Genomic DNA, 27,367 nt, shown 5'->3' with positions numbered 1-27,367 from the left:
TTATTATTTTGATCTTATTCATAATCATTCCATACAGTTCAGTAGTTCACCGTATAATTTCATGCATGGAGATATTGCATACTGTCTGTACGTAATTACGATTAAAAATATTAAAAACGAAATTACAAATGTAAACATTTTAATGGCCTGTCAACTCACAACGTCTGCACCTGCAGCAGCCTCGCCCACGTTCATCCAACATTCCGTACGGATGTTATTCAAATTGTTCATTTGAATGCGGCGTCCTCCGCCGTCCCATAATTCATAGCGTTTGCATGCAAACGCTGCCATAAATCAGCCGGCATCCCCTCGGAGGACGCATCATTAAAATGAAAAAGAAGCCATTGATCGCGGATGGCGTGCGCAGGTCAAGGCTCGGAGAGGTGTTTCTTTGACTATTAAGATGTATTCATCAAGCGCCTGGCGGCCATATTTGTATGCAGAGCAGCGCGACTCATCGATGGCTGTTGCCGGGCAGATTTGAAACATTGGCGATGATTTCACTTGGGCAGCCGTGCTGTGCGTGATGTGATATCAGGTTACATTTGAAATGGATGCATGCGTGACTTGATTGGATATAGGGGCCTCACAATGGCCCCCGAGATGCAAATATGCTATCTGATGCCAATCCCAGCAGACTTTTGCTTCAGGGAAGGAAACTCATGATTATCCTTTTTTGGTCATCTCGTCTACATTACAACTCCCACAAACGCCAGATAAAGCAACTGGTCCGACTTTGTTTTGGAAGATTGTGCTGTGCTCTAAAAACATGCTTCCGAGAGAAGAGAGTGAATTCTTTTGCCAAGCGTTAGGCTCGATTTGAAAGCAGTCATCAGATGCTTCATGCACATGTGCGTACTCGTTTGACATTTGTGCAAAGATTTGAGAAGTGTTGAATCGTGGCAATGAATGCAACTTGATTCACTTCACAAAAGTTTTATATATATATATATATATATATATATATATATATATATATATATATATATATATATATATATATATATATATATATATATATATATAGTTAACAGAAGCCTACAAATAACTAAAACTAAATTTCCTTACAATGAAACTAGACTAAGTGCAATTTCTGGAGAAATTGCGTGGGAATGCTGAAACCTGAATGCTAAGATTTGAATGCATGTGGAATGCTTATGAAGTAAATTGAGAGATAAATTATGAAATTATGACCTCCTGGTTACTGGACAATGCACTTTACCAATTGTGCCACCGAGCAGTATCAGACACCTGGTAATGATGATATGTTATATGTATAGAAGTGGGCGTGGAAAGTAATACTTAGAAGTTCAATGACTGTCCCATTGAAAATGAATGGGGAAAAGTTAATATTAAACATTTAATTGTGCAAATACTGTAAGTAATGTGGAATCAGACGATATGGCGTCAATTTTTGAAGCTAGTTGAAATTTGAACAGTGTAGATTGGAAGTATTATGTGGGAGTTGTTATGTGGCAAAAAATTGTGGAGAATAAAAATCACAATGACATTTGTGGGAATGCTCCAGCATTCCGATGGGTGACGATGTATTAAAAAAGACCAAAACTAATAATAAAACTAATAAAAATTAAACAATAGCAAAGTATTTTCAAAAATTAAATACTAATACTTCATAATTTTTTAAATCATTTTGAACTGAAATAAAAAAATAAAAATAAAAAAAAACTAACTACTGTATAATGAATACCGGTAAGCTATATCTGAATAACCCACTCACAACAAACTACATCATTTTGCCATATAGTGCACCTCATTTCACCTTTTACAATTTTAATCATTTAAAGGCTGCTCACTTTATGCTAACGCGCATGGAAAATTCCATAGTCTAGACGGGCTAACAAATAGCATTGGTGTTATCATAACAAAAACGCGGATTCGATAGTACCACGAGTGTTCCTAATGAAGTGTCCCGTGAACGCCCACCTGCATGAGGCCCTTCTCGAGCACCGCTCGGTGTGTAAATAGCCGCATCGTTTGCCATCGGCGGCTCCACAAGCCCACTTGGAGCGTTTGGAGTGGTTCGGCCCTGAACCGCCACTCCCAAACTACATCCGAGAGGCGGGTCCTCGTTCCCACTTGCGGAGAACGTCACTCGTGGCCGTTGAAGCGCGGCTGGGTCCGATTGAATGGATGTTTGCAGTGGAGCAGATGTGACAGCATATTGTCATTTGCCAGCGCGAGCGCTAATCACCCCCCCCCCCCCCCCCCCACTGATAAACAACTATTTATGTCGTGTGCGCGGCCGCATTTTGCGCGACAATGAGTGAAATTCATAATAATGGTTCCAATGTGATGTATTCCGCTCAGACGGCAGAAAATGAGCTATCATGTGTGCTTCAGTGTAATGTGCTTCCGTACAATAGAGGAAAATTGTGCCCAGTTTTGATCGACACCGCAATGAGGTAATCATGTTGTTGTGTGTTTGTTATGATGCTTGTACACGAACTACTGTATATAAACGCGCTGCATCATGCCGAGAGCCGTTTCTAATCTTTCGAGCTTGTCGTGTAACTCAACTTTGATGCAAACTGCAAACTCCAACAATCAACAGATTACAAACAACAATCACTCCAGTACTGACCTGCGATACTTTATGTCAGTTTGTTGTTTTGTCCCAAACAGTCCAATTATTGGGTTGTATAAACCAATAATTTCTAATCTTTTTTTTTTTTTTTTTTTTAATGTGAGGGGGGGGGTTGTATATAACCCAATTAGGGTATTAAAAAAAGGGACTAACCCACTGCTTGGGTCAATTTGACCCAACTTTCTTCAACTTTGGGTTGTTTTGTACAAAACAGTCCAGTTTCTTTCTTTCTTTACCACTACTTGGGGAAATTTTATCAAACTTTCTATTTATTCTATTTATTTTTATTATTATTATTATTTATTATTTTTATTTTTTTTTAAAAGAACCAACCCACTACTTGGTTCAATTTGACCCAACAAAACAGCCCCATTTCCATTGGGTTATATAACCCAATTTGGGTCATAAAGGGACCATGCCTCTATTGGTGCAGGTGCACACCTGTGTAATCACTTTAGATTGATATTAGATGGAATTAGTTATAGGTCACGTAATTGGTGGTAAAAGTTTTAAAATGACACTGGTCAACATTTTTTTTTTACTAATACTTTTTAATCAATGATGCCAGTAAACTTTGCTAGATGATTTTTTTTATTATTTTTTATTTTTTTGCATTGATTCCAAATCTGTCCTTGTTTTTTCTCGAGCAAGCTTTTCATAAACAATTATAATCATGGCATTTCATCACGTTTATGAAGCTTCAAAAAATGAGAACACGTGTCTAAAAATCTGTACTGTGCAAGCTTTTATAGGTTTTTAGGTCGGAACAAAAAAATGTATCTCAAAAAAGTTTTCGGAACACATAAAGCTATCTCTGATTGTAATTTGCTGTTGACAAATATTATTTATCTCGGTGTCATTTTATTACATCGCATTTGAACTTGGGCGTGTTGACATTTTCTGTCCAATCTGTCCTGCTTATTTTGCCGGTGACTGTTTGTTTGCCATTCGAAAAAAAAAAAAAGAAAAAAAAAGCCAATACCATTAGGATTCATTTGCAGTTGTATTCAAATGCAAGTATAATAAGAGAGTGACACTTAATTGAAATGCTTGAATGTGCTTCGAGTCCATTACAGCCTCCCTTCATAAGATCGGCGTCGGGGGCTTTTTTTCCGTCATTTGTTATGCAATTCAACACAACAGAGGCTTTGCTTTAGGTTAATTGAGGGGGGCGAGGACTGTAGTTCACCCCTAAAAAAAAAAAAAAAAAAAAAGCTTCTTATGTAGCTCTTTGTTTAACATCCCTGAAAGCAGCTGGTGGACAGAGGAAGAGGAGAAGGGAAATTGCAGGAAGAGGAAACGGCAGGTCAGATTTCAGGTTATCGACCAGACACGCTGGCACGCAGACGCGTTTGTTTGCTCGCTTGGCATCGAGGGAGGCGATGCAACAAGACGGGTTAAAAAAAAAAAAAAAAAAAAAATGGTGCCACATCTTCTGAAGCACCAAAAGCAAAAAAAATGGGTGCCGAGCTGGTTTTGATTCACTCTCAACATGTTAGCTATGAAATATGAAAACGTCATTTGGTCATTTTCTAAAAATGTGAAAGAAAATAAAATTTTTCCCCATAGCTGACCAAAGAAATTACAACAAAGGATACGATTTAGCGCCGTGGCACAGTTCCGATCGATGACTCCCACAGTCGGGATGCTGAGAGCTGCATTAGTTGTGCAAACACAGCTTTAGTTATTTAGTTGACAATAATGACGTACATTTATGATATTCTGGTATTTAGTGCTGTCACTATCGAATATTTTTAGAAGCGATTATTCAAACGATTAATCGACTAAGCTGCGTCATGCCGTTATTTTTCATTTCCACTATCAAATTGTGATAGCCTCGAAATAGACACTAGGGGGCAGCAAGCTTCCACTGCAGCGGCAGCAGTGACGCGCCGCAAAAGATGAACGGCTTCCGGGTCAAGGAGAAACCAGCTTGCGAAAAACGGTTTACGGCCACGTTTCATTTTCCGATTTATGCTAAATAAACATAATAGAACATCGGATAAGGGCTCGTTTCCCGTTTTTCATTTTAATTTTTACGACTCTTTTCCCGTTATTTGTTCATATACCGTATTTTTCGGATTATACGTCGCACCTGATTATAAGTCGAACCAGCCAAGAATAATTAAGAAGGAAAAAACATATATAAGTCGCACTGGAGTATAAGTCGCATTTTTGGGGGAAATTTATTTGGTAAACATGTCATCTTGAAAGGCAATTTAAAATAAAAATAAAAGAGAGAACAACAGGCTGAATAAGCGTACGGTATACTAACGTTAAATGACTGACATGCCTGGTAATGTCAGTAACGACGTAACATATTAAGAGTGAGTCGATGATGGGAGTCGGAGGCGAAGTGTTGCGCGGAGCCAAAGGCTGGCATTTTATTGACATCAGCTTCTGAGGTCTTAACAGCAACTCCCCACTCAGCTAGAAGCGAACAGGCTAACTCCACTTTTCCACATAACAAAACCTTCCCACCCGGAAATCTCCCTTCGTCCCAACGTTACGTGACTGAATTATGTTCCCATCACTACAAGTTATTCATATAACTCTAGCAAAAAGAACATGCTAACGAGTTCACCAAACTATCAGTTTCACTCCAAATCACTAAATCCAATGAAATCTTCATCCTCGGTGTCACTTTTAAACAACTCCCCCAACTCGGGAGGTAGACGATGCAATGTTGAATTTATCAACACAGGCCTAGAGCGCCCTCTTGCAGATTAGTGTGAAAATAACTTGTGAAATTATATAATAGTCGCACCAGAGTATAAGTCGCACCCCCGGCCAAACTATGAAAAAAACTGCGACTTATAATCCGAAAAATACGGTACATCAAAACAAAAAACGGAAATCGGTTTGTTTCCCGTTTTCCGTGTCCTTGCTTCAGAAGGAAAAACGAATGGCCGAAAAGTACACGGACCGAGAACGCAGCGTTACCGATTCAACATCTTATCAACATGTCCGCGCTATCGCTATGACTTCTTGGCGCTCCGCCGTCGGGGCCGAGCCGACCCCGGCACGGCTCGCTTGCCGAGATAGAGAAGCTTCTTAAATCCGTGTCCTCTGAGAGATCGCCCGGAAAGATGAAGCCGTAATTAAGCCCGATAAGTGCGCATAATGACACTATTGATACGGGCTGGCGAAAACGGACTGAAAAAAAAAAAAAAAAAAGAAGCGATTCAAAGGCCAATGAATTAGGATGGAGAGCAAAGTAGCCGCGGCGGACGTCGAAAAGGGCAGCCGGCTCTCACAACGCGGGGAGGTATTCACTCTAATATCCACCTGCTCTCAATTCTCCCCTAAGATGCTTAGACAAAAAAAAAAACAAACACAAAACGCTGACCTTCATATAATCAAAGATTATGAGGAGGAAAACAACAACAGTTTTCATCGCGCTTAAGCAAACGAGCCTCACGGGACGCGCAAGCAATTAAAGGCAAAAATGACTCGTCTAAGCTGTCCTTGCAAACCTTCCCGCTCGCTATCTCCGCTTCCCAGTAGTCCGGCTCGTAAAGATAGAGTCGGAGAGAGGCTCCGAATCGTATACCGGCTTTAATCCGGAGGCGACGCGAGGGAGCCGAATTTGACAAAAGACGGACGGACGGACGGACGGTATTTGGCATGCGACGGGCGGGATCCGTGATCCGAGGTCACCTCGCGGCGGCGGCAAAACGCCGCAAATCCCTTGTCAACACTCGCGCCTGGAGAACTTTTCGACCGGCTTTCGGAGTGATTCCCACGCAAGCTAATGCGAGAAGCTAATTAGCGTCTGACGAAGGTAGCGAGCGATCCGACGTGCCACTCATACCTGCGCTAATAAGAGCCACGTCGTCTTTTTTTTTCCTCTTTGTGCGCCCACAAAAGAAGCTCGCGTTACTGACAGGACGCGTTTTTTTTTGTTTTTTTTTAAGCTGCTCTTTGTGGTCTTGTCATGTTAGCCGTGCGACAGCGTGACATTTTACAACCGTTTTCAGCATCCATTTTCTATAGCGCTCGTCATAATTAGGGTCGTGGGTGAACCGGAGGCGACAATGTTCTCGCTGACTTAGGCTAAGAGGTGGAAGCACCTGACTTGGTTGCTAGTCAGTCACTTGTAAAACCAACACAGGTTCACATTCGCACTAGCGGACGCGGCACGGGCCGATTGCCGGATTGACGTGGTTTTAAAAATATAAATATAACCGCAAATGGTGGCTGTCACATGCATTGAGCTCTTTTTTTTAAAAGGGATGTTCTCAGCAGGGTACAATATGATTGGCTGCTTTCAGAGTTGAGTAACCTCTTTGAAGTTAATTGGCTCAAATTAATTATTTTTTTATTTTTTTGTAGCATAGAGGGGAAGGGTGAGCACCTACGCACAGAGGAGGAAGGAACAAACACCTGTAAACTCAGATGCCTTTTCTTTTCCTTTTAAATGAAAATGGTGCTAGGGGGTACTAGTTAGCCCAAGGACAACATGAGTAGCCCGCAGAAAAAGTCAAAAGAAAAAAAGTAAATATAAAGTAAATATAGTCTTGTGGTTAATGTTGTGTTTGTGACTGGAATATGAGCAATGCAGCAAAATCTAGCCGTTTTGATCAGGCGGCGGCCATTTTGCAACTTGCTGTCGACTGAAAATGACATCAACGTTATCCTTAAAAATATCTTTTAGTGATTTTTTTAAATTTATCAAAATGTACTAGTGGCATCGGCACTTGGAATCGGTGAGTACTGAGGGTCTGAGTATCGGTATCGGTCTGAGAAAAGAAAAAAAAAGTGGTATCGAACATCCCAACATATAACATTGTCAAGAAATGTTGAAGGTTCACTTCCCCTTGAACAAATGACAGTGATTTATTTATTTATTTATTTTGAAAATGACAAACTCATTTTAACTTTAAAGTTAAAAAAAATGCATTTAGTAGCCAAACTCCACCAAACTGCAAACCCGCGAAGTCAAGTCTGCGTGATAGTCCGTCGCTCGTTTACGTTTCCATTACGCCGAATAATACTTCAAATCTGCACATATCCACTAATGTACCAATAATAAAAAAAAAAAAAAACATCTAACGGCTGCGTAACGGCAGCAAGCTGACGGAGGCAAATGGACTCTTCACAAATCTTCCTCCACTTTTCCGTGTTCCCGCCAACAAGGCTGGCGCGAAATGTGAGGAAATGCGGCGCGCTTGAATTATTTATTTTCCCCCATTTGCATATGTAGCCCAGTTTGAGGGGCCGGCCGGGGTGAGGAAGGCTTGTGTTATGGAGGGAGATTACTCCTGAGGATCTTAATGTGGCATACGGGCCGCCTCGGCCAATTTACAGAGCCCATTACCTCACATCAGGAGCAATCACTTGATGCGGAATCAAAGCGATACCATATGCCGCCTCCGTGTAGCCACACGCGATATTATTCTATTCTTTGCCGGGGATTGGACAGCTTACGCCTCCCACCTGATGTCCCCGCGTTAACGACCGACCGCCGTCAGCAGACAAATCTCACAAGCTTCCAAAAAAGTGCTTTGCGCTTCCGCGGCGGGCCGAGGTCAAGCGCCATTTCATTTTCTCGCCTTCCGTCGCCCCCATCCGGCTTTTTTTTGAAGAAAAATGTAATTGTATTTGTCTAGTTTTAGTCAACAAAAACTGTCAACTTTTTAGTCCAGTTTTAGTCAGGACAGTCATTTTACCACTGTATATTTTAAAACTATTTCGCACCAAATTGTTTCTCATCTCTTTGATGAAAAACGTCACACGCAATTACAATGGCTACTATCCATGCTACGAGCATCGTGTCGTTTTTTTGTTCAGGAACTAAAATGTCCATATAGGATTTTAGTCCAGTTTTGATTAACTCATTCACTGCCAGTCATTATAGAAAATTTGTACATTTCCAATACTCACGTGATATTACATTCAATAATTATATATAAACCGAATCTACCAAATAACAGAATAGACTCCCTACTTTTTGTCCCGTCCCGTTCTTTTATAATTGACAGCAGAAAAATGTAGGTTTGCCAAAATACAGCCATTTCTCCCATGGACTCTGAAACTGTGTTTATTTCCTATAAAATGGGGCAATGATGTCATCTACCGGTGGTTGGGCATCAGTAAAGTTGTTTCCAAGTTTGATATTTACAGTGGAGCATGCTCAGATTCGCCCCCATTTAGCACCGCTCTAAAAAATACAATTGACAAGTATACTTGTCAAAGGCAGTGAATGAGGTGAAGTACATTTATGAAATAATATAAAAACAATAAATGAAGCAAAATTGCGAGAAGGTAAGTTTGTTGGAAGTCAAAGTGAGTTTTAAGAACCAAACTAAAAAACAATTTACCACTATCCACCATTTTGGTTGTTTACTTTTGCCTCGAACGCTTTATACATATATATATATATATATATATATATATATATATATATATATATATATATATATATATATATATATATATATATATATATATATATATATATATACATACAGATATATATATATGTTTCTTGTCCGGTCCAGAAAGTTTCTCGTCTTGTCCGGTCCAGAAAGTTTCTCGTCTTGTCCGGTCCAGAAAGTTTCTCGTCTTGTCCGGACCAGAAAGTTTCTCGTCTTGTCCGGTCCAGAAAGTTTTCTTGTCCGAACCAGAAAGTTTTCTTGTCCGGACGAGAAAGTTTCTTGTCCGGACCTGAAAGTTTCTCGTCTTGTCTGGACGAGAAAGTTTTTTCTTGTCCGGACGAGAAACATTATTTATATTTTTCTCCCATGTCACTTGAGGGGCTCCGTAGAAATCCAACCAACCTCGAATGCAATATAAGTCCTACTTACTGTAGGAAATCACAATGTCCAATCACTGTTGTCAAAAGTTACATGCTAATTCGTCTTTCTTTTCTTTTTGTAGTTGTGATGCAGTCAAGTTGTTTGCTTCGTTCGCAGCGCTAACATGACCAACAAACCAGCAGCGTGTTGTGCTACAGCAAAAAAAAATTAATTTGTGATCGATGGCCCAGCGGACCGTCGCCGTTCTTACAATTCATTTACAAACCGTTTCGGCTCACATTCGCAGTCCGGTCGCTCATAATTGCAGAGCTGGAGAGTCATATTTCCCGCTGACTGCATTTCGGATCCCCGCTCGTCAACGTGTCCGTCCCGTCCAGGAGGACGACCCGCCGGTTAAATAAAGCCTCGCGATTCTTTTTCACGCTGCAGCAGGAAGAAAAGACATTTTGTTGTTGCCGTTGTTGCGCGGGAACGCAATCTATCAGAGCGCTTCAGCGGGCTTATGTGCTCTTCTTAAACGTCCCCCCGGCGCTTAGGAAACTGCTTTTGTTTCACGAGCCCGTTCCTATCCGAGGAGATAAATTGAGAAGCGGCAAATTGAAATGACTTTGGTGTGGCACTTTGATACAACGCTGTGCTTTTCAGGGTCATAAATCACCGTGCGTTTGGGAGAAAATACTCATATTTTCTTCTGTTTTTTGTTTTTTTTATATATTATTTTCTTGATGCCTGTTTGCTTTTTTATTTTTGTCATACCCGGGAGTCAAAATCATTTCTCCTCGCCTGCGTTTGGAGGCGTGCTCACACAGGCGCTTGTTTTAAATCCATGAAATTCTTTTGCCGGCTCTCGTGGAGGAAGTTTCACCTTCATGGGTGTCCTCAACAAAAAAGTCGATGGAAGGATGGTGGATTTTTAGTTTTAAAAAACAAAAGTAAGCGGGTGGTTGAAGGTGGAGGACGAGAAGTTGTTGTTTGTCTGGTTGTTGATCGATGGTGAAATCATCACGCAAGCGACGGGCGGACCGCCCGGGGAGACGGATGGCCCGATTGTTCCTTTAATTTGTTCAAATGGCGTCGCATTCCTGCTTGAATAGGAATCAACGTCGGATCATTGAGCGCACTTGGCTGTCTTTTACGAAAAATTGAAGACGTCGGGATGAAAACAAATCAAACGGCAGCGCTCGCTGAGCGCCTTCCTTCCATCACAGACCGATACTCAACCCCCGCCCACGTAAAATTTCTGGGACATATGCCAGTCTTGTCATACCTGGGCGGGGCATCAGAGAGGATTTCCTGCTGGTTCTTCAGCAGAAGCTTGTGGAAATAGTCTCCATCCCGATCCAGTATTTATTCTATTTTTTTCTTCTTTTTTTTTTTTCTTAAATTCCTTAAGGACACGATGGGTAAAAAGAACAGAGCAGTTTTTAAAGAAAAAAAAATATCCATATTTTCTCTCTTTTTTTTTTTTATCTTTTATTGAAATATTTTGCCTTTTATTGCCTAAATTATTGCATTTTTTTGTTTAAAAAAAAAAAGGATAGTACATTGCAAAAATAGTTGTAATTTTTTGATGGAGAAATATATTTGGTCTTAATTTAAAAAAAATATTAAATGAATCATTACATGCTCAGTTTTTAAACAAAAAAAAGCTATTTGATCTCTCTTTAAAGAAAAAAATCTTTTTTATGGAAATATTTTGCCTTTTTTTCCCTAAATTTATAATTTTATTTTAAATTTATTTAAAAAGCCATATTTGATCTCTCTTTAAAAAAAAAATCTTTTTTTGTTATTGAAATATTTTGCCTTTTATTGCCTAAATTATTGCATTTCTTTGTTTAAAAAAAAGGATATAGTACATTGCAAAAATTGTTGTAATTTTATGATGGAGGAATACATTTGGTCTTAATTTAAAAATATTAAATAAATCATTACATGCTCAGTTTTTAAACAAAAAAAGGCCAATTTGATCTTTCTCTAAAAAAAAAAAAATCATTTTTGTTGAAATATTTTGCAATTTATTGCCTAAATTTATAATTTTATTTTCATTTTTTTCAAGTGATGTCGTACCTCACACAATTAAGATAACTAGATTTGTCTGGCTACATTAATAAAAAAAAAAATCATTTATTACGCGGAAAATTTAAGACTTGCTTCCATATTGCTTCCTCATTTTTACAAGTCACGTAGCTAATAAGAATAAGACGTAACATATTTTTTTTTAGTCTAAATTACTGCCTATTTTAATATTTGTATTAAGCTGTCTTGTTTGTTTTTTTTTAATATAAGACCAGATGTGTTTTTGCCTAAATTAGTCCTTGCTTCATCATTAACAAGTATTTTAGTTTTAGTTTTTTTGTTTTTGTTTTTTTTTTATAATAAAATTAAGACTTTATTGTTACAATATTTAAATGGTAGTTATTGTAAATTGCAACTTCATTTTTTAATAAGCAGTCTTTATATTCATATTGAAATACTTTTAGGAATGTATTCTTTGAATACATTGAAGATTTTTGTTGTTTTTTAACACGTTGTCGCCTTCTTCCATTCCCGCGTGCACGAAACATCGCCGACTGCCTTGCGAAACCCGTTTGAGATGTGACGGTAAGCATGTGATTACTCTCGCCTGCGCGCCCTCCGGCTTCCTCCCACTGACCTAATACATGCAGATTAAGTTAATTGGATCCTGTAAAGGGCCAGTAGGTGTGAATGGTTATCTGTCTCCTTCCATGAGCCGTGCGAGCGAGCCAGTTCGGCCTGATTGTTCGTGCGATTGGCGTTTAGGAACACAAACGAGTGACAAAATGCGGCGTCACAAAACAAAAGGGGCCGCGTGCGCTCTGCTGTGTCTTGTTTACGGCGTCTATATAATAAGTAAGAATCGTATTGATTTGAAATTAGAGCGAGCGCGCCTCGTTTTGCTGTTTTCTGCTCCACTCTTCACTTTGCGTCACCTCCCCATGAACTCATTTTCAGCTCATTTTCCGAGGCCTCGATGCGAATCGCGGAAAAGGATTTTTTATTTTTTTTTTTCTCCCTTTGCCAGACTCCCATGTCAGTCACAATTAAAATCAAGATGGCCCTCGGCCGCCCGGTACTGTCGCCGTCCCGCCTTCACAGCGGATCTAAAAATCTCAATTATGTATGACTCGAAGAAGCCATGTTTGCATGTTAGCCGCCTTTCACGGAAGCGCCAGTTTAGCTGCAGTCACAGCTGTAAACGTTACAGCCTGGAGACGTGCACTCACTTGGGCACGCTATTAAATATTCTGCCTGTTTGACAAAGAGTGATGCAAAAAAAAAAAAAAAAAAAAGGTCTGTTCAGCTATAACCATTTAACCTCTGAAGATTGAACAATTAATTTGATGATTTATTTTTTTTTCCTTCGATCTGTATGATGCCACATAATTTCACCTTTGATCATGATCCGGATCTTGATATATTTTTTTCCATTTAAATTAGTACTGTCAAAGTTAAAGCATTAACTAATTAATTAATCACAAAAAATGATCGCATTAATCATGTATTAACACAGATTAATCACACTATTAATTTTGGCTACGTTAAAGGTAGCACAGGTTGTGTATGAACAATAAACATAACATGCATGCAAGTGAAGCATTTAAATGTTTGCATGTGACATTCAAAATATTTGTTCATGTCAAACTATTGGGGTCATTTTTTTTTCCACTTTAAATTATGCAAGTAATTAACTGATTAGAAAAAGATGAGGACGAGACGTCCTCTTAATATTAAATGCTGAAAAAATTAACACATAAGAAGTGCGTTTTAAATTTAAATGTTGATAAAAAGCCTTTTTAATTACGTGATTAATCAAAATTTGAAGATGTGATTAATCTGATTAAAAATTTTAATCGTTTGACAGCTCTAATTTAAATCCGGATAGTTTTTGTAGTTCAAACGGATTTTGATTAAATTTGGCAAGAACAAATAAGTTGCCAAAGCTTTAATAAGCTGCATCTGGATTTACAAAAATATAAAAGCAACACTTGTTTTTTTGTTTTTTTTTAGGTGAACTCGAAGATCTAAAACTTCTTCCACATACACAATATCACCATTTCTCCCAAATATTGTTCACAAACCAGTCTAAATGTGTGCTCGTGAGCACTTCACCTTTGCCGAGATAATCCATCCCACCTCACAGGTGTGTCAAATCAAGATGCCGATCAGACACCACGGTTGGTGCACAGGTGTGCCTTAGACTGCCGACAATAAAAGGCCACTCTGAAGGGTGCAGTTTTTGTTTTATTGTGTTTCTGGGGACTCGTAAAACCAGTCAGTATGGATGGATGATGGACGGATGGATGGATGGATGGATGGATGGATGGATGGATGGATGGATGGATGGATGGATGGATGGATGGATGGATGGATGAACGAACTGAAAATCGATCCAGGTCATTTCTGGACTCGGACAATTTTGTGAATGCTCATAATTGTATCTACAATTGTATCCTCAATCTGGATGATTTTTGAACTATGGAAAAATAATAGAGTTGGACAAAATTAGTTTTTTACCCTCAGTCTGACAGAAAGACAATTTATATAGTTCTCCATCTTGATCTGGTTTTGTAATCATAGAAGGGGATAATTTTTTCGAATGTAACTTAAAAATTGGAAATGATTTTAACGTATTCAAATACGGCCATAGAGGCCAAATGTGCATTGCGATTGGAAGCTGTGGCAGTCAATGACTTCGATGTGGCTCATAGCTTCGGAATTATGTTCAATCATGGCGACCAATCATCAAGCACAAATTGTAAAACTTCACTCTCCACTTCTTAACTCATTTGCTCCCAATAACGTATAAATACTTTTTTTTTTTAATGTTCTAAGTGTCTCAAAGACGTATTTCTGCGGGTTTTTTGGGTTTTTTTTTTTATGCTAGAGCATACAGAAGGCTTTGATGAAGCCTCTTGTGCAAAGAACGGTTGCAGAAATGGTAGTTATTACACAAACGGCCAGCAGGTGGGAGCAGAGCAAAGGAGATCAACCAGGGCCATGTAGAAAAAAAAGCGAATTACTCAAAATTTGAAATAGATTTGTGAAAACTGATGAAACTTAGCTCTCTTCTAATGCTAATTGCTGCAAAACGGAAACAGATAGAAACATACCTTTTTTTCCTGATGAAAGAAGAGACTTTCATTTTTCTTTTGATAGGTTCCATGCTTTTATAGCAATAGAACACAATATTCTGTGGGCCTTACAAAATCAGTCAAAATCCACAAAAACAGCCTGGAGCAAACGGGATTGCGAAATGTGAAAATGGCTGGGAGTGAATAGTTAAATTAACACGGCGTCAAAAAGGTGCTGCTGTCGGATTATGGTTCTGATGCAGTTTCTTCCTCAAACTTTCCAAGAGCCGTGTGATGGGGAATAAGCATTAGCGAGCCAAGCAAGCACCTGCACCTGCACCTGCACGGGAAGTCGCGCCCGTGGCGAGGTGAAGTTCAGGCCAACATGCTGACTGGCATCGCGCTCGTACTTGTTTTCAGGACAACAGCTGGCCGCTGTTGGAATTGTGCACCTTGTTGCACCAAGCGGCTTCTTGGCCGGGATTAGGGCTTTGGCGTCCATCTGTCGGGCATCAGCTTACATTTAAGCCTTTGCCATTTCACAGGCCCGCCTGCAGTCAGCCAGCCCACCAAGGCTTTAGCCGCCCAATGATACCAGGGTCAACTTTTTTTTCTTTTTTTTTTTTGCTCTTGAAATTCAGCAGGGCAAGCAATGACAGAGCAGTGTGAAAGTCAGCTCACCGTTATAACAAATATTCTGTAATTACGCTGAATGTCACTGCCAATGTCCGAAAGGTGTGAAGACAAGTTTGATTGATCTAACGAGATGTTGCGCCGATTTGAGTTCCTGTAGACTATGAAATGGTCACTCCACCACAATGCCCTGGGTCACTATTTGCGTAAATACCGTACCGTACCGTATATTAATTTTCACATATAATCAGACCAAGTGCGTTACAAAACTGGTCTACACTGCAAGAGTAAACAATTGCAAACGTTAAATCCAAAATAGCTGTAAGGATCTGGAAAAGCTTGCAATTTTGACTCACTTCACTTACCTCATGGGCAAAATGTGGATAAATCATTTTTAATTAAGCGATTAATCGCGATTAATCAAAATTCTCAGATGTGATTAATCTATATACAAACAATCATCGTTTGACAGCTCTAGTTATTATTCCTATTTACGATTCATCTACGTGAATACGTCAATCATGTAAATGATTTAAGAAAGTAGGGAACAGATAAGTGTCCATACACAGCACTTCTTTTCTAGAAATCTCTGCAAATGTTTACATTGTCAAATGATCATTTATACAGCATTCCTAGAAAATTACAATGTTCAATCTTTGGTGCGCTCTTTTTAGAACCAACCAACACTAATAATATATCATTGAAGTTATACCTCTTAGTGATAGAGTCAATAAAAACTAAACAAATGTATCATTTAATTATTGGCATTAATTGTACCAAATAATAAAAGTCCACAAGTCAGCCATCTTGGATTGGCTCCAGCTGCCTACCGCCCAGAATAGGATACAAGCCATAGAGTATGTGTTGATGGATGCCATTGTTCCTAATACAATATCTAGTGATTGTATATTCTTGGTGTACGGTGCCTTATTAAATAATCAAGTAAATACAGGTGAGTCCATTCAAGCATAGCCTCGCAGCTGACGAAGCGCTTTGGAAAAGAATGAGCTTCAGAAGCTTTTAACGCTTTGTCCTGCAACATGTAGCGTCAGCATCATGGCCGGGGATTTTCCCAGAAGCTTACCAGGTATTTACAATGGCGGCGAGCGGCGCTCTGGGCTAATTTGTTGTGTCAGGTAGCGTAAAGCTTGGGCCCCTGCTGAAGACTTTGACGAGCACTTTAATTACGCTGGGGCAATTACATTCACAGAGTCGCAAGAACGTCCAAAAAACGGACGCCTGAAATCTGTTTGACGTCAGGTTGATCTCAGCGGTTCAATAAAAGGCGTGACAATGGATAGAAGAGTAATGAGTTTCTGATTTTGGTGGGGTTTTTTTGTTTTGTTTTGTTTAGTTTTTTTGTCACAGGGCTACGTTCCTAACCTGGCAATAGCCAGATAGATATTGCGCTTCACTCGAGTTCTCCCGCAATTTCCTCACGGTAATTTGCTCGAGAAAGGCGGGACATTCTGTACAATAATTCGAGCTGATTGGACGATGCGACATTCTAAACGTTTGTTTTAACCAATCACGGCCACGGGTGAAAATTTCGTCTTCGTTCACGTCGAAGGGGAGGAAAGCACGAACATCTTACCAGCTAGGAATGCGCGAAGCGCCTCTCGCTGTTCAACATTCACCAAGGAAACGGTGAGTAATTCTGCCAGAACAGAATTAATTGTCGCGTCCATTCGTCCATTTTAGGTTTGCTTGTTAGCACCGGCGTCGGCGCTGACTTCCTGGTTTCGTCACAGTTGCATGTCCCGCCCCAAACACAATGTTGCTCTGTGATTGGTGGAAATCAACGGGAGCAGTACAAGATCTATTTTCTGGAGTTTGTGAACTCAAAAATACCGCAAGTATTCATCTTGCGAGAGCAAGTTTACGACGTTCCGGAACCTTCACATGAAAATCCAAAGATGAATAGATGAAAATCCACAAAGGTTGTCCACTCGGAGGTCATCATCCTCACATTCTATACTGGATTGTCTGCGACTTTGAATGTGTGTGGGACTTGACAGTTGACTTGGGAGTCAGCGAGTGAGAGTGTATAATTAGCTGTTGTTGGCTCGGTTGCTAAGTGGCTAACCGTTAGCCACTCTGCGTGCCGAGTGTCTCTGATGACTGACGCTGTGCAGTTCGAGTCTTCATTGACCTACCATGCATGTTTTTAGGATCTTGGTTCACAAACTGTGATGTGAGGTGGATGTGCTAATCAGTCAGCCACCGTTTCGCCTCCGTAGTCGCATATCTGGAAATAGTCACGTCATAGTGACGGTACATGCACGGTACATTTAAAACTCCACTTAGCAAGAATGCTTCATTGCCCAATAAAAAGTCACTTCTTGATAAGAAAATATAGAAATCTGTTGAAAGAAAAGATCCAGTAAATCTGCTCAGACCTCAAACACTTCACAGACTTTCGCTTAAACGGGCTGCAGTAGCTTAAGCAAAACATAAATTGTCCTGCTAATTAATCTTTGGTAATCAGTGATGTGATTTTAAGCGGTCTTGGACCAGTGGGCCTTGGCTTGTTTGAGCACTGTTGTCTTACTGTTCTTCGACCATTTGAGAGTTCGTCCCCTCTCACTTCACCTTATTAATTAATAGGATTCTCATGGAGAATTGAAAAAAGATTGGAATCGAGATCATTCACTCGTTTATTCAAAGGACACGCCTGCAAGGGAGCGATAGCAATAAATCATGAAATAATAAAAAGACCCGCTGCGTCCGGCAGTTTTGAATCTCGCGACCATCTCCGTGAAGGAACGTGAGCGCTTCCGTAACCTGCTGAATGTGCAAACACGGAGCTTTACCAGCAAGGGAGATTATGATGGGATCATTTGGCCCGATTGAGCGTCAGCATCAATGGTGATCAAGTCAGGTGCAATTACAATAGCATCTCATTGACTCACATCCAATTAGGGGTGGGCGATATAGTAAAAATGTCATATCATGATTTTTTAAAAATAAATTCACCATCTCCATTTTATCATGATTCCTTTTTCTTTTTTTCTTTTTTTACATATTTTTAGACTAATCTTCACATTTCTGAACATTTTTGTAAATTTAAAAACATATTTACAACGTATATAAAACCCTAAAAGAAAACAAAAACAGACATCTTAAGCCAACTAAGCTTTCTGAACAGGTTTCAATTGAAATAGTGCAATTATAGCAGCTGTGGTCGATATTCTCCCAGACTACAGGAGGCAGTAGAGTGCCAACGGTGTATTAACAGCGCTAGGTAACACCACAATAGAAGTTGAACATGTTTTTTCCTCAATAAACTATCAACAAAAACAGTTTGGAATGAGTTAGCAAAGTAAATAAAACACAGAATTAGAAAGTAGAAACCACTGTTTCCGGGGGGGGGGCGCAAACCGAGCCGGCCGGCACAGCCGCCTCCCCACGACCCCGCGGCCGCGCGTCTGACTCATCCGCGGCCGTGCGCACCCTCGGCCTCGTGTGAGTGAGTAAGTGGAGGAGAAAAAAGAAAAAAAGACCACACGGATGCATCAAGCATAAACCAAGCTTGAGCCCGCATAAAGTTGAGCTGTATTAGAATGTGCCACAGACCATCTTGCCGATCTGTCAGCTTTATGAGATCGTCAACACATTAAAGTTCTTAACGAACTAATATCGTCATATCGCCCACCCCTACATCCAATAAACAAAAGCCATATGAGAGAAGCTGACGGATGGAGGACCTCATCCCAGTGCCGCGTCCAATCAAGCCCTGATCGATTTGGCTTAGTGAAGAAAAACGATGGAATTCGCTGCAAGGCTGTCGGCAATATCATCATCATCTCTGTCGTCTTGATTAAAGATGCTATCATCCCATATCTGGTGTTTACCTTTGACCTCGGAGGGTGTAACGTGAAATCGAAGGTGTTGACTATACCAACTCGCCATCTGTTTTGTGGTTGAAGTTCTTCGCAGTGGGTAGCGACACCTCCGTAATTAACTTGGTAGCATCCCAACAGTCTGCTAGTTGTAGATTGTTGGTTTCATGTTTTGCTCTCCAAGTTGGGTTAATGTGAGCATACAGTTCTTACATTGATACATTGCTGACAGTTTTGACACTTCAGGGTGGGACTATCATACACAAAATGTTCAGAGTGGGGCATTATACTGAAATCTCCAAGGATATTTATTTGTTTTATTTGTATAGCACATTTCATACACAAGGCAACTGCTACAGATAAGCTGCAACAGTCCATTCAAAACAAAATGGCGGACTTCCTGTCTCTCTTCAGGCACGACTTTTCGAGACTGGAAATATTTGCTGTGTTTTTGAGTACAGAATAATTATGGTGAATCAAATTCAAGAAGTCCTTTGCACATTCCACAAAATGCTGATTACGCAATCATCATTTCGGTCCTTCTGCATTTTGCTAGCAAATTGCGCCGTATTAAACATCATTTGCTGTTTGAACGCAACCGGTGGTGATTTAATCACGCTTTAATTTCCGGCAGGCAAATGCATTAACATGTGACACTGGAATGAAATAGTCGTATTGTTGCTCCAATGTCGTGAACGGTTTTCTCAGGGGTCAAGTGTCGGCTAAATCGCGCACTGTACGTCGTGTTTACCGCCAGCGTCCTTTTTTCTACTTTCCTCATATCAATTGATACTCGAAGTAGGGCGACTACGGGGCGGCACAACAAACCCTCCATGCGCACATTGGATGGCGGGCTGAAAAACGTTACTCCGGCTCGCAGCTGCGCCCGCGTCCCCGGTTATTAGGACGATAGCAGTCGCTGATTGATCGCCCGCGAGCATGTGCGCTGGAAATGGCGCTCTGAAGAAAAAGCAGCGATAGCGGCGCGGTGTCAGATGTAAGCGCCATTGTTTGGCCTGTGATTTTCAATTTCTGTGCGGGAGAAATTGTACACACTTTTTCCTGTCGAGTCTTTGGCAGCAATAGAGCAGCATCAAATGATCCTTTCTGCTCTATTTATAGGAAGAGAGTCATCTCAGAATAGTTTCCTTTGACAAAAATTATAAAATAATTAGGGGTGTCAAAATTAGTGTGTTAATTTTGAGTTAAAGTTCCTATAATGACAAAAAAATTTTAAACACGCGAATAATGATTTTACTAGGGCTGGGTATTGCCGAAAACCTCACGATACGATACGTATCACGATACAGGGGTCACGATACGATACGTATCGCGATACAGGGGTCACTATACGATACGTATCACGATATGTATCGCGATACAGGGGTCACGATACGATACGTATCGTGATACATATGTCTCCCAAAAAAAATAAAAAATGGCTCCTAACAGTTATTCGATTATTAAAATATTTGTCGATTAATTTGAACACAGATATAAAATTTGTGATTAATCGTGATTAACTAGTGAAGTTGTGTGATTAATTACGATATCAATTTTTAATCTCCTGGCACCCCTAAAAGTAGTTTTACAAAAGGGCAACTTAATTCTGCAGTCCCCATGATGATTTGCTAACAAAGTTGTCTGCTTGTCCCCCCCAGGTAACCGCTAAGATGGCGGCTCGGGAAGCGACTGGGCACAGCTTCCTGGTGACGTTCTGGCAGCCCATCCTGATCCTGATGCTGGCCACGGTGCTGTCGGGCTCCACCACCGGCTGCCCGTCCCGCTGCGAGTGCAACGTCCCCGATCGCTCCGTCTTGTGCCACCGCAAGAAGCTCATGACGGTCCCCGAGGGCATCCCCGCCGAAACCCGGCTGCTGGACCTCAGCAAGAACCGCATCCGAACCGTCAACCCCGACGAGTTTGCCAACTTCGCCAACCTGGAGCACCTGGAGCTCAGCGAGAACACCATCTCCACCATCGAACCCGGCGCCTTCAACAACCTGCTGGGCTTGCGGACACTGGGGCTCCGTAGCAACAAGCTCAAGCTGATCCAGCTCGGGGTCTTCACGGGCCTGAGCAATCTCACTCAGCTGGACATCAGCGAGAACAAGATCGTCATCCTGCTGGACTACATGTTCCAGGATTTGTACAACCTTCGCTCTTTGGAGGTGGGCGATAACGACCTGGTTTTTATCTCCCATCGGGCTTTCCATGGCTTGAGCAGCCTTGAGCACCTGAGTCTCGAGAAGTGCAACCTGTCCTCGGTGCCGACGGAGGCCTTCACCCACCTGCACAGTCTGATCACGCTCAGGCTGCGCCACCTCAACATCAACGTCATCCGGGATTATTCCTTTAAACGGCTCTTTAGGCTGAAGGTTCTGGAGATTGCCAATTGGCCCTATTTGGATACAATGACCCCAAATTGCTTGTATGGATTAAACCTGACCTCTCTGACCATCGCCAATGCTAACCTGACCACCATTCCCTACGTGGCCCTAAGGCACTTGGTCTACCTGCGCTTTCTCAACCTTTCCTACAACCCGATCCACACCATTGACGGAAATAAGCTCCACGATCTGCTGCGGCTTCAGGAGTTCCACCTGGTGGGAGGGCGACTCGCCATGATCGAACCCTACTCCTTCCGGGGTCTCAACTACCTGAAGATCCTCAACGTTTCCGGGAACTCGCTGACCACTTTGGAGGAGTCCGCCTTCCATTCGGTGGGCAACCTGGAGACCCTGGCCCTGCACGACAACCCCCTGGCCTGCGACTGCCGCATGTTGTGGATTTTCCGGCGACGCTGGAGACTCAACTTCAACCGGCAGCAGCCCACCTGCGCCTCCCCGGAGTTTGTCCAAGGCAAAGAGTTCAAGGACTTCCCGGACGTCCTGCAGCCCAACTACTTCACCTGCCGCAAGTCCCGGATCCGGGACCGCAAAGCGCAGCAGCAGTTTGTGGACGAGGGCGCCATCGTCCACTTCGCCTGCGAGGCGGACGGCGACCCGGCCCCGGCGATCATGTGGCTGTCGCCGCAGAAGAAGTTCATCACCACCAAAACCATCGGAAGGATCTCCGTGTTGCCGGACGGGACCCTGGAGGTCCGCTACGCTCAGATCCAGGACAACGGAACTTACGTCTGCGTCGCCAGCAACGCGGGCGGCAACGACACTTCCCTGGCCCACCTGCACATCCACAGCTATTCCCCCGATTGGCCCTTCCAGCCCAACAAGACTTTCGCGTTCATCTCCAACCAGCCCGCGGAAACCGGCGGCAACGACACGCGGGCCAACGTCCCGTTCCCCTTCGACATCAAGACGTTGATCATCGCCACCACCATGGGCTTCATTTCCTTCCTGGGCGTGGTCTTGTTTTGCCTGGTGCTGCTCTTCCTTTGGAGCCGAGGCAAAGGCAACACCAAGCACAACATCGAGATCGAGTACGTGCCGCGCAAGTCGGACGCCGGCATGAGCAGCGGCACGGTGGACGCGCCTCGCAAGTTTAACATGAAAATGATTTAAAGAAGCAAAGGAACTTCAAAAAAACAAAACAAAGGAGGACGTTTCCGAGTACTGGATTCTGGTGTGGTCACATGACATGACACGACTTAAGAACCCGAGAAGGGCAGTCGACCCACCGCAACGAGGCATTAGTGAGGTCCACGTGGCTCGTGGGCCGACTCTATTAGTCATAAACACTTCATGTTCCTGTGGATCTATAACGGGGGGAAAATATTCACCCAACCCGAGCTGCCAGAATGCAAGAGCTAGATGGTTCGGCCATTGCTGTTTTTGTGTCTGTATTTCTTTTCAGTTGCAACCCCCCCGTCGACCCCACCCAGGCAACCTGTCACGTGGTTGAATGATATTTGTCCGGGCTGATCCACCGATACCGCGTTTGACGTTGAAAAATCAATCCATTGAATCAGATCCGTGTTTGAAATGTGATTGTTTTGTCCTACTTTTACAAGTCTTGACTGCAAGCGTTTCATCCATCAGCGTCACAAGCATTGATCAGAAATGGCCGCCAAAAGTAAAAGGAAACGTCGGAAGAAGACGACGTGTTGTTTTGGATATTGAAAAGAAAATTGGTATTGATGCGTAAAGGAGTTTCCATAGGAAGATTAGATGAGGAATTTTTGGAAACTGTATCTCAACAAACTAATATTTAGATGAATATTGATTATATTTTTGTGTTTTAATACGACTTTCTTTTTTACTTGTTCAGCTTAATTCCCATTTATCTCATATAACCATATTTCCAACTTTAAATAGTCCCTAGACTGTTAGAACCTCGAGCCACAATATCAAAATTGAACACAAAAGAAGCACAAAACATTCTAGACAAATTGTGAAATCTTTGATTTATGAAACAAACGATATAGATGAAAAAAATATGCTATGGCAAAAAACAAAAACAAATGAACAAAAAGCCTTAAAATGTTGTGATAGGACTGTAGCACCCTCCAATTTAATAATTTTCTGGGGGGAAAATAAAAAGCCTGAAAATGTAAAATAATTTGCACTTTAAAACTTAAAAATGTAATAAAACCCAATTTTGTAATAATTTAACAAATAAGAAATTACTGATATCGTATATTTTTTTAGCGAAAGTGTAGTACCATATTCCATTATTAAATAATCCCAACAATGACCTTCAATTCAATCAGATTGTGTTCAAACTACACTTTAGGGGTTGAAATCAACTCTGAAACATTTCACACCAACATTTTAACACGCCAACTTTTGCTGTGAATGTATATAAAAGTCTTAGATTCATAATAACACAAAATATACAACTTTGGACTGACATTATCTGTCAAGTTCTGCGTGATCAAGTTTTTGGATCTTTTAGCCGTGTTAAAAAGCTTTAAATTCCTCACAAAAATAATAAAATGACTGAAATGGTGTTTTCCTCCATTCGCCCCGCTATGAGAAATTCCCGGGAATTTTGCTCTTCAAGCACCAGCCCCTTCCTACCTGAGAAAACGAGTGCTCACTTTATGACATCATAAAGTGCGGACCCGCCCCTACACCGCCTCTGCGGACTAAACGCACGCCCACTTTCTCTGAGGCCTCCATGGGATAGTGACAAAAGTAGCCTTTATCAGTAAACATTGTGTCCAAATGAATTCAAAGCAATCAATTATCCTTCACATTTGCAATGCGAAAGTACAATGACGATTGGCTACCTTAAAATACCACAAATGTTCTTGCTGACACTTGTGTAAACTCCAGTTAAAACTTTTTGCACCGTTGAACCTAACTCAATGAATAGTATAGTGGTTAGTGTGCTTGCTCTGTAGGCAGCAAGTCACTGGTTCAAAACCAGCCCAGGTTTTTTTTTTTTCTTTCACCCTCGTCCTTTCAGCTCTCTTTCTTCTCTTTCCTCCCCTCCTCCTCCACGATTTTTTGCGGAAAGGAACCGTTTTGTTTCAAATGTTTATTGAAGAATTGGCTTGCGTCAAATTATGTTTTACTTCCGCGTTACAAAACTAACCAGCAAAAATTTCATCAAATATTACATCATCATGGTGTCAAAGGTAATATTGAATCATTGTATGCTTATAATTAACTTTTGGAAGGGCATCAGATACCGTGCGGTGTAATCCCTTTAAGTTTTTGAACAAGTGCAAATTTGATTACATTTTCAGGTGCAGGAAATTATTACAATTTAGGGTACTACGTGATACTAATTCAACAAAATCTTATTTTTTACTACAAACTACTAGATCATCAAATTAATATTTCCATGTAAAATCGTTTTGAATGTTTTTAAAAAAAAAAGAGAGCGATAGAGAAATCATATTTTTGTTATGATTTTTGTATTGTTTAAAATTTGCGACGTGTACATGTCCCTTATCCACCATTTTGGAAGATTTATGACATTTTATTTGGTAATCTTGACAAACTTCATGTCAAATTTAAGGTAACGCAAAGTGGAATATTCCAGAAGGGATCTGAAGGAAGTCCAGCTGTTTTTTTTTTTTTTTTTTGTTTTTGTTTTTTTTGTAAATGCTGCATTTTGATAATTCTGCAATCAAACAGCATTTGCTTATCAAAAATAATTGTGTGTAATATTTCATCGAAGTCATGGATATTTCCACGTTCCCGCCCTCAACGAATGTCACCATGTCAGTTAACGGATGTGAAGTGTCCCCAGTATGAAAATGTTGAGCTTTTTTCAGCCTTATTAAGTTTCTCAATTGCACACTGTGGACAGCTGGCACCTTTCATTGCTCAAAAAATGTCGCGAGGCGAAAGAAGGGCCGCGTCTCCGTAAAACGGACCTGAGCGCAGACGCCGATGCGTTAATGGGCTGCGAAAACGCGCACGGCGGCAGCGACGCGGATGTTTTTTTGGGGCCGTGGATGCAATGGCAAGCAGCTTTGGTGTAATCCCTTTTTGCAGTAAAATAGAGGGAAAAAAACAACAAAAAAACAGACAAACCGGCCGTGGAAATGGCTGGCGGCTTATGAATGCTGTTTGTGTGTACAAGGTGTGGCTACTGTACCCGGCATCTTTCGGTCCTGAGTCGACTAGGAAACTGTATGGTTGTTTGGTTTTGGTTTTTTTAAGCCCCCCAACCAACCTTTTTTTTTTTTTTTTTTTTTTTGACTCCGGACTATATAACTGAAGATGTAGTCCAAACAACTTTTTATGAAAAAAAAAAAAAAAAAAAAAGATACTGAAAAAACAAAATATATGGAAAAATCATTCAAATTGTTCTGTGCAATAAAGGTAATATGCAGATTTTTTTTTTTTTTTTTTTTTTAATTAATTAACAAAATTTTGTTGATGTTGAATTGTTGACGATATGGTACGTTGTATTAAACAATCTATGGAATTTTTTTAAACACACTCTGGCTCTGTCTTCTTTTACTGCAGAGATTTGTTTTGGGTTTTTTTTTATTCGTGTTCAAACTATAACGGTGCCTTGACGTAAGTGCTTCATTTGTTCTGTGACCACGCTCGCTTCTCACATCATCTTTCCCCATTGAAATGAATGGAAATGCAATTAATTCGTTCCAGCGCCTCTGAAAAAACAACAAAATGTTTTGTTTTGTTGTTTTGTTTTGTTTTTTTTGTGCGATTCTTTGTCAGTTTAGAGCCAAAGTGCGCTCCACTACCATTAATTTCCAAACTTCTTCCCAAGATCACTTAAAGACCTGCCAAAAATCTTATTGAACAGCATTAATTAAAGGTATATACTTATTTAGCCATTTTTGTCAAACATTAACATTTTTCCTATAATAAATTTGATATTGTCATTATTTTTCATGTACAATCAGGACCTTTAAAAACACATTTTGCAACTTGCTGTCGACCAGGGCTCAGGTAACCAATCACAGTTCAGCTTGTGAATGTCACATGACCAAACCTAGAAAACAGGTGAGCTGTGATTGGTTATCTAACAAGCACCATTTAGATAGAATAGTGAATATTTGGTATAGAGTGTACCATAAGTTTAAATTAATGAATGTTTACATTCTTAATTTAAGTCTCAGTGCACAATTTTTAGAACCAACTCATGGGCTACTCATGTTCTCTGGGGCTAACTAGCGCCCCCTGGCACCAAGTTTTGTTTTGTTTTTAAATACAATACAATTGTGCTTGAAACAGAGCATAATATAGGATGTAAATAACATCTTTAAAAACATTTGCAAAGTGAAGAATATCAATATTGGTAGATTTATCTTTTTCATCCATACAAACCAATACAATCAAACAATCAATGGAAGGCTCGTGCAAATGCGGCACATCACTGATTTCTCCGTCCTCGGGCACTATCTATTTTTTTTTTTTAAGTCATGTGACTTACTTAAAAGTCGACGCGCAGAGCGGGAAAGGAGGCAAAGCTATTCTTGGTTGTTTTGAAGCCTGCGGGAGAACCAATCGCTCACACATTTGATGTGTACTTACAATTCTAGGTCAGGAGCGGGCTGATGGATTTTTGCATGAAATTCCACGCACACGCGCGTGGCACCTCCGGGTGCTCCCTGGATGCTCCTCGTACAGAACTCGCCTACATTTGGAAAGTACTTTCTTCGTCGGAGGATGTCAAACGTTTGCTCATGTGCAGATCAACCGGCAGCCATCGGTGGTAATTGAAATCATATTGATTGTTCAAGTCATTTTGTTCAAGTCCGTCAATCATTTTGTCACGTTGTCATTTGTCATCGTCTCGCAGCCTTGCGAATGTGATTTGAAGGTCATTTGCGGGTCAAATTGTGTTTTGGCCCCTTTTTCCGAAAGTTTCTGCTGAGAAGTTGAACAGTTCCTGACAATTTGATCCAAATTGGGTTCAGCGGTGTTTTATATATAATGGGACTCCCGTGACGCCACTTCATGCAGCTTTGATGCTAAGCACTCGCATCGGCATAGTCGATAATGAACTCACATCCCCGGCCCCGCCCCCGCAAATACAACCATG

General features: G+C 40.9%; 1 protein-coding gene across 8 annotated transcripts in view; it reads left to right on the top strand.

The window, feature by feature from the left end:
- The window catches only part of lingo1a (leucine rich repeat and Ig domain containing 1a), a 340,201-nt gene extending 314,474 nt beyond the window's left edge, over positions 1 to 25,727 (top strand). For all 8 annotated transcript variants that reach the window (XM_077517517.1, XM_077517520.1, XM_077517518.1 and 5 more), the window contains one exon: positions 20,596 to 25,727. In XM_077517517.1, the coding sequence (XP_077373643.1) occupies positions 20,608 to 22,455 (1,848 nt within the window). In that variant the 5' untranslated portion in view covers positions 20,596 to 20,607 and the 3' untranslated portion in view covers positions 22,456 to 25,727. The remainder of the gene's footprint in view (positions 1 to 20,595) is intronic.
- The last annotated feature ends 1,640 nt before the right edge of the window (positions 25,728 to 27,367 follow it).

Source organism: Festucalex cinctus, chromosome 3 (genome assembly GCF_051991245.1).
Source record: "Festucalex cinctus isolate MCC-2025b chromosome 3, RoL_Fcin_1.0, whole genome shotgun sequence".
NCBI lineage: Eukaryota > Metazoa > Chordata > Actinopteri > Syngnathiformes > Syngnathidae > Festucalex > Festucalex cinctus.
The sequence above is the reverse complement of the archived record's forward strand: the minus strand, read 5'-3'. Positions and strand labels throughout refer to the sequence as shown.